This window comes from Eutrigla gurnardus (assembly GCF_963514095.1).
Source record: "Eutrigla gurnardus genome assembly, chromosome: 14".
Taxonomy (NCBI): domain Eukaryota; kingdom Metazoa; phylum Chordata; class Actinopteri; order Perciformes; family Triglidae; genus Eutrigla; species Eutrigla gurnardus.
Window position 1 is genome coordinate 20,516,754 of NC_139937.1, and position 7,500 is coordinate 20,524,253.

At 50.9% G+C, this 7,500-nt stretch overlaps 1 protein-coding gene across 2 annotated transcripts in view; it reads left to right on the forward strand.

Moving 5' to 3' along the window:
* The window catches only part of prdm1a (PR domain containing 1a, with ZNF domain), a 14,943-nt gene extending 9,164 nt beyond the window's left edge, over positions 1–5,779 (forward strand). For both annotated transcript variants that reach the window (XM_084026830.1, XM_084026831.1), the window contains 3 exons: positions 1,954–3,032; positions 3,356–3,484; positions 3,590–5,779. In XM_084026830.1, coding sequence (XP_083882956.1) covers positions 1,954–3,032; positions 3,356–3,484; positions 3,590–4,177 — 1,796 coding nt within the window. In that variant the 3' untranslated portion in view covers positions 4,178–5,779. The remainder of the gene's footprint in view (positions 1–1,953; positions 3,033–3,355; positions 3,485–3,589) is intronic.
* The last annotated feature ends 1,721 nt before the right edge of the window (positions 5,780–7,500 follow it).

A 7,500-nucleotide genomic window follows, 5' to 3' on the forward strand; every position in this document is an offset into this window, starting at 1 on the left:
AACTCGATCCTGATCCGGATCAGACCTGAGACCGAGTCCACGTCTCTGTGGTTCTGGTCTTCGTGGTGACCCCCTGTAGTTTATTATTCCCGAGGAGGAAGAACACATGTCTGTTTCATGTTTCTGACTTTCCACTGCAGTCATAGTAAAACCAGACGTCTGTGTGTGTGTGTGTGTGTGTGAGTGTGTGTGTGTGTGTGTGTGTGTGTGTGTGTGTGTGTGTGTGTGTGTGTGTGTTACCAGGATGACTGAGGCTGTATCACTCCCTCACTTTCTCCTCTCTCTTTATCTCTCACTCTTTCTTTCTTTTCTTTTTGGTCGCTGTCGTTCAGCATTCTCCAAAGTGTTGGCACTTGAAAGCACCTGCTGTCAGCCGTGTGTGTGTGTGTGTGTGTGTGTGTTCAAAGACACTCTGCCTGCTGACAAAAACACTCTCTCTTCTCACACACACACACACACACATACACACACACTCATAAGCGAGACATGCCAACGCATTCACACCCACTCTTTTCATCTCAAACACATGCGAGCACATACCATGTGTGTGTGTGTGTGTGTGTGTGTGTGTGTGTGTGTGTGTGTGTGTGTGTGTGTGTGTGTGTGTGTGTGTGTGTGTTGGCCATTTGCCTTGATATATCTGCGACTTGAAAAGACCAGAGAGGAGGTGTAGTATCCCCCCCCCCGTTGACTACTTGAACTTCCTGGCAGAGGGCCGTGTTGACAGATTGATATCTGCACGATGGCCGCCCTGTTTGTTTTCTAGAAAAGAGAAGGAGTGACGAGGAGGAGGAGGAGGAGGAGGAGGAGGAGGGGGAAGGCTAACTGATAACCTCAATGTTTACACAGCACCGCTATACCACCGGTGCCGGGGTCACCGGCTGAGTGAGCGGGGGGATCGGGGGGAGTCAGACTCAGGATTAACTTAGACAACCTCCATCTTTCTCTCTCTCTCTCTCTCTCTCTCTCTCACACACACACACACACACACACACTCCCCTCTGGGTGACCTCGTGGTAAAAAGTTGACTGGGCAGTAAATGAGCTTACAGGTAATAGACGGCGGCGTTTTAAGGGCCATTTAGCAGCCGAGATGTGCTTTTAGTTGTGTGTGTGTGTGTGTGTGTGTGTGTGTGTGTGTGTGTGTGTGTGTGTGTGTGTGTGTGTGTGTGTGTGTGTGTGTGTGTCTCCTCCTAATCCACTCTTTCATCTTGCCGAGGAGACAGTAGGTGTGAGTGACTGAGGAGGAAGCTCTCTAATCTGACCTTTGACCTGGAAACAATAGTGAACGGGTACGAAAATCAGTCGGAGTTGATCAAAAGTGTGTGTGTTCTCCAAGAGTCACCACATCAGACAGAGGCCTTTGTGTGCAGGCGCCTCTGTGTGTGTGTGTGTGTGTGTGTGAGTGTGTGTGTGTGTGTGTGTGTGTGTGTGTGTGTGTGTGTGTGTGTGTGTGTGTGTGTGTGTGTGTGTGTGAGTGTGTGTGTGTGTGTGTGTGTGTGTGTGTGTGTGTGGAGGGCAGGTGGAGGACATGCTTTTTTTGGAAACAATCTTCAGCAGGAAACCTTCCATCAGCCCTGTCTGTCTGCCACCATTTTGATTTTATCTTGATTTTATAGGCGCACACACACACACACACACACACAATGCCAAAGGCAGCTGTCACGCCTCACTTCCTGCTCCCCCCCCCCCTCCCTCCCGCCCTGGTGTCTCATGCTCGTTCGTCAAATCTGTCACCTTAATTGGCCCACCGAGTTACTTATGGTGTTCCTTAACACACACACACACACACACACACACACATGCACACGCACATTGCTGAAGAGAACATGCAGGAGTTCGTCTCGACTTCTAGTAAGTTCTAAAGGAACTCACTAGAAGTTAAATGTAAAGGATCATCATGTGATCTGGTGAACTCGCCCTGACCCCCCTCTCTCTCTCCCTCTCTCTACAGAGCAGTCTCTGTTGGAGGTGAAGCAGCAGCAGGTGAGCAGCGAGGAGCGTTCGGTCGAGGCGTCCTGCCCGTCGCCCGTTGCCGTGACGCCGCCCAAGAGGGAACACAGCGTCCTCTCCATCCTGCGGGGCTCCTCCTCCTCCTCCTCCGCGGCGATGAAGAGGGAGCCCAGCCGGCCCCTCCCCACCCGGCCGCGCTGCGCCGACAGCCCCGAGCGCCCGCTGTACCCCCGCGCCCTATACCCGGCCCTTAGGCCCCACCCTCACATCTCTGAAGACTTCCTTGGCCACAAACCCGGCCCGCTTGGTTACCCCGCAACTCGTTCCCCCGGCAACCAGTCCTCAGCCACGCCCAGTCCGTCGGCGAGGAGCAGCCCAGACAGCAGCCCCCAGGGGAGCCCCTCGGGTCCAGCTTCATTCTACCCCGCCGGACTGAATTCGTACCCCGGTTACTCCCCGCCATCCACCCCCCTGTCCTCCTCCTTCTACGCCCCGGGAGCCCCCTACTCGCGCTACCTCCTCCCCCATCACTACCCTCTGCCAGGCGGGGGTGTCCCCACCGGGATCTTTCCCAGGATGTACCCCCTCTACAGCAGCCTCCTGCCCCCCAACGTTCCCCTCCTGCCCTCCGACTCGGCAGGGAGGCGCTTCCTGATGCCCGACCACATTCACCAATCCTCCATCTCGGCCCACAGGGACTTCCTCCTCCCCCGGCCCACCAGTGCCTTCTCGGCCGCCACCTCTCTGAAAGACAAAGCAGGGCCTCACCACCCTTACCCGGGGCACCACCACCACCACCACCACCCACACAGACCTTCACACACCCCCTCCGGCGGTTCCCCCACAGCCGGCACGGCACCTCCCAACGAGCGGGTGCCCACCAAGCCTACCTCGGCCCTGCTGGGCAACGCCAGCGACCACTGCAGCGACGACGAGGCCATGAACCTGAGCAAGGTGAAGCGCGGGCCGGGCTCGGCGGGCTACAAGGCGCTGCCGTACCCGCTGAAGAAGCAGAACGGCAAAATCAAGTACGAGTGCAACGTGTGCAGCAAGACCTTCGGACAGCTGTCGAACCTGAAGGTGAGGACCAGAACGCCTCGGGTTGATCCGGCTTTCATCCTCGAGTCTGCTTGTGTTATTTATTATTAATATTAATGGAATGATAATGAGGCTCTATTCATGTGTGATAATAAGGCCGTAAATCAACTCTGTAATGAGGATTTCAGTTCAGGTTTCCTTCAAAGAACAAGGAGTGTCACACAAAACACAATACACAAACAACACCAGCTCGTCCACTCTCCGGATCTCTCCCGTCAACATCATTCAGTTCACATTCCTTTATGGCCTTTAGTGTGTTGGTTTATCTGAAGACGTCTAAGCAGACCTTGTCCTCGTCTCTGCAGGTTCATCTTCGAGTCCACAGCGGCGAGAGACCCTTCAAGTGTCAGACCTGCAACAAAGGCTTCACCCAGCTGGCTCACCTGCAGAAACACTTCCTGGTCCACACCGGCGAGAAGCCTCATGAATGCCAGGTGAGAACGCCGATGATGCCGTTGATTTCCTGGACGCATGTTAGTCGATCAGCAGGACGGTGGGTCGCTACAAGCTGCTGACATCATTTCCCTTTCTTTGTGCAGGTTTGTCACAAGCGCTTCAGCAGCACCAGCAACCTGAAGACTCACCTGCGCCTCCACTCGGGGGAGAAACCGTACCACTGCAAGCTCTGCCCCGCCAAGTTCACGCAGTTCGTCCACCTCAAGCTGCACAAGCGGCTGCACTCCCGCGAGCGTCCGCACAAATGCCCCCACTGCCACCGCCACTACATCCACCTGTGCAGCCTGCAGCTCCACCTGAAGGGCTACTGCCCCGGCGTCTCCAGCCGCGGCCCCCCGGACGAGGTGCAGCGCGCCAACGAGGAGATCGAGCGCTTCGACGTCAGCGAGCACGCCGAGCAGCTGGAGCAGCTGCAGGGAGGCGCCGAGGTGGAGGCCGTGCTGGAGAAGCAGGTCTTGGGGATGCTGTGGGGCGGGGCGGAGCCGGACCTGAAGGCCTCCCACTTCCATCCTCACCACCACCACCACAAGGGCGGCGCCGGCGACCTCCTGGGCTACAGCGCGTACGAGTCCCCGAACGAGACGTCGGTCATCAAGATGCGGCGCAGCAGCCCGATCCCGGCGCTTCCCGCCAACGTCACCGTGAAGCAGGAGTCGGAGGATCACGCGTGAGTGACCTTTAACCCCCCGAAGGACCTAAAGAGGCAGGACTGTCACGGTCACGGCGGACTGGGTTGCCAGGAGCAACGGCTGTACATAAATAATTCTCTACCTGGTTGTTGTCAGGAGTGATGTCACCAGGTTTTCAACCTATCAGGGACTTGCGTACTCAGGGCTCAAGAGACATTGTCCCATGACTACTTAGCGTTTATTATACTTAGAGACAATCATCTACCCAGGATTTAATGTAATTATTATAATGCTATTATCGTTGTTGTCGTGTATTATTTGGTCTCTATTTTCAAATGTCTTTCCTTTTTGTTTTTTGATCAATTAGTTGTTATATAACCTCATTAATTTATTATACTTTTTATTTGTTGTCTTCAAAAGCAATAAGTGGAAGGGATGGTTACACTGACGGGTGAAATCAATGTAAATGTTATTTTTGTGTTTCTCTGTGGCCATTTCTCTGTAGATAGTCACTCTCTCTCTGCCTAAATTTCCGTCCTGCGACCTCTGACCTATCGAAAACCAGGGGCGTCCACTCTTCAGGGTTTCTATTAAGAAAACCAACATAGCAGGTTAAAAAAAAAGGGTTGATAAACTTTGCCAAAGTGCGGCCCGTAAACAAGCTTTATTTGCGCCGCGCTTCGTCGCCTCCCCAACGTACGTCTGTGTCCTGATGCCTACTTAATTTAATTTGAAACAAAAGAAGGGCATTTTTTTTTTGTATATTTTTCACAACGGTTACCTCAGTGTGCATGTGATAATGCGAGTGTGTGTGTGCGCGTGTGTGTGTGTTTAAAGGGACAGCTAACGGTGGGAGCGTTCTATTTATTTTGCTACTTGAAGAAGAAGAAGAAGAAGAAACCAAACTGAACTGTCGTGCAGCTCTTCATGTGGTCCAAAGGAAGCGGCGCCGCCCGCGAAAACATGTAGCACATAACGGACTCGGGAGGCTGGCTAGCCCCCCAAACCCCCCCCTTTTATTATTCTGCAACACTGTCGACACCCAGCAGGGACGTGAAACCTTCACATTTGAGGGGGGTTTCACTCTTAGACGCTAGCAACCAAAGTTCACTTTTGGCTTTAATTTCACACCAGAAGAAGAAAAAAAAACAAACGAGAGAGGAAGAATGAAAAGAAGGAGGAGGAAGATGATGAAGTGTGGTTTTCTAGATGTTTTGTCATTTGTTCTTGTTTGTTAATATTTCGGTTCCCGTCCACCGCCTCGTTGAACTGGCAGACACCAAAGCACCTCGGCCTCCTCTTATGCACTGCCCCCCCCCCCCCTCCCCTCCCCCGATGCTTACACCATTCACACTGTGTACAATATCACTGAAACTGGTCAGAACGGCATTAAGGCTCCACTTAATGTTACGAAAGCAACTGTGATTTTCTGTAGCAGTTGTATATCAACAACCTGAACTGTGTAGCCCCCCCCCCCCCCCCCCTCTCTGTCTCTCTCTTGTTCGACCAAAGTGTCTCTTTCTCTGAGAGGAGAATCTCCTAAAGGACTGTCTCTGTTTACATTCTGGTTTACATAGTTATTTATGTGCAAAAATGTCAAAAAAGTGTAAATTATGATATAAATGTTCACTGCTCTAATCTAAACCTGCCGGCTTTGTGTCTTTTTATTCTCCTTTCATCGTCTCAGATCATTCAATGGATCAAGTGTTCCAACATTCTGTCAGAAATAATGTTCATCTTTACTTTGAAATCCTTTACTATATTTATTTGATTTATACGACGGAGTATCAGGGCCGCTGTAGGGAAAAATGGAGCCGAGAGAGAGGGGCGATATTACGAGAAAAAAAGTCACAAATTTGCCTCTTTATAAATATTTATATAGCCGCTATATATCAAGTTGCCTGATTCCGCTAACCCGGATGTTTGCCGTTGCTATGACAACAAGTGAAAGCTACCGCTAGCATCTTAGCCCAACCGCCCCGATCAATAAACACCCATAAGATGACAGTTTGTCCTCATATAAATAAAACCAACAATAAGCATCAACATCATCATCCTAAGGACCTTAACGAGGCGTTGTCACACGTTGGGATGGATTCAAACATAAATACGTACATTCATGGGAAGTTAGCTAGCATAAATGCTGGTTGTTAGCATCGCAATAAACTCTTTTTTTCTCTGAATATCGCCCCCCGCTCTCCACTCGTTATTTTTTCTACAGTGGCCCTGATACGCCGTGGTAGATTTACCTGTAGTCAGCGTATTTAAATCATATTAAAAGCAACATATCGATGACGTCGATGATTCAACATCCATGAAATGTTTGGTACCATCAAGATTTACTTTCATTCGCCACATTTCTGCATTCTGTCAAGGTTTGAAACTGAGGTCGAAAGTAGCTTTACTTCCTGTGACTGAAATGTACATAATTACATAATAACATGAAACACTTTTAGAGGATTTGGTGCAAAAAGCTCGGCTGCGTTCTGGTCTACTTTAATCCGGACCCTCGACCAGAACCAGCCTTCAAACGGACCCACATTTAAATCCATCAGTTAATATTATATCAACGACAGCAGCGTTGAAGGATTTAAGCTGCTCGGCTGTTTTCACTTAATTAGACTCTCATGGCTGATTGGCGTCTCCCTCTCACACCTGTCTCACCTGAGGAGGCGGGGCCAAACGTCAGACCAAAGTAAACTTTGGGAAAGAGAGAAACCAGCTCAGCAGCAGCAGAGCTTCACATCCGTGTTTTTATCTGCCGGCTCTGATTCTCTCCAGTAAACGCGGCTGGAAGGTCGTGAATCTTTATGTTTGTTTCCGCAGAGCTGCAAGACGAGGAGCAGGAAGTGGTAGCCGGGTTCCCCGAGGCCCCGACGGGCTGCAGGGAGACAGGTCTGTGCCTTTTTTATCTGCATGCAGGAGACAGGCAAGACCACAGGTCTGGGTTTTAGAGCCCACAGGGTCTCAGTCCTCGACCAGACCGGCTCAGTAGAAAGTGGATCTCAGCACCGCTTCCTGACCGACGTCCAGCCGTGAGTTTCATAAACACGAAGGTCAAGTGGCAAATGAGTTCGGGTTAAACAGAAGTTATGACGGAGCAGCTTTTAGCTATTTCAAAATAAGAGCACACAAAACTGTAACCGTTAAATTGAAGTGAAAACAAGTGAGAGTGAATCAGTTTGATTGGATGGATTGTTTTGTTGTCATAGCCGATATAACCAAGTTGCTTGGTTCCGTTAAAACCGGTGAAATTGAAGTGAAATTAGCAAATTTGCGACGTTTTTACTCAGAATATCACCCCCCCCCCCCCCCCCCTCTCTCTGCTCGTCTTTACAGTCTGGTGAGCAGGCCGAACACTCGAG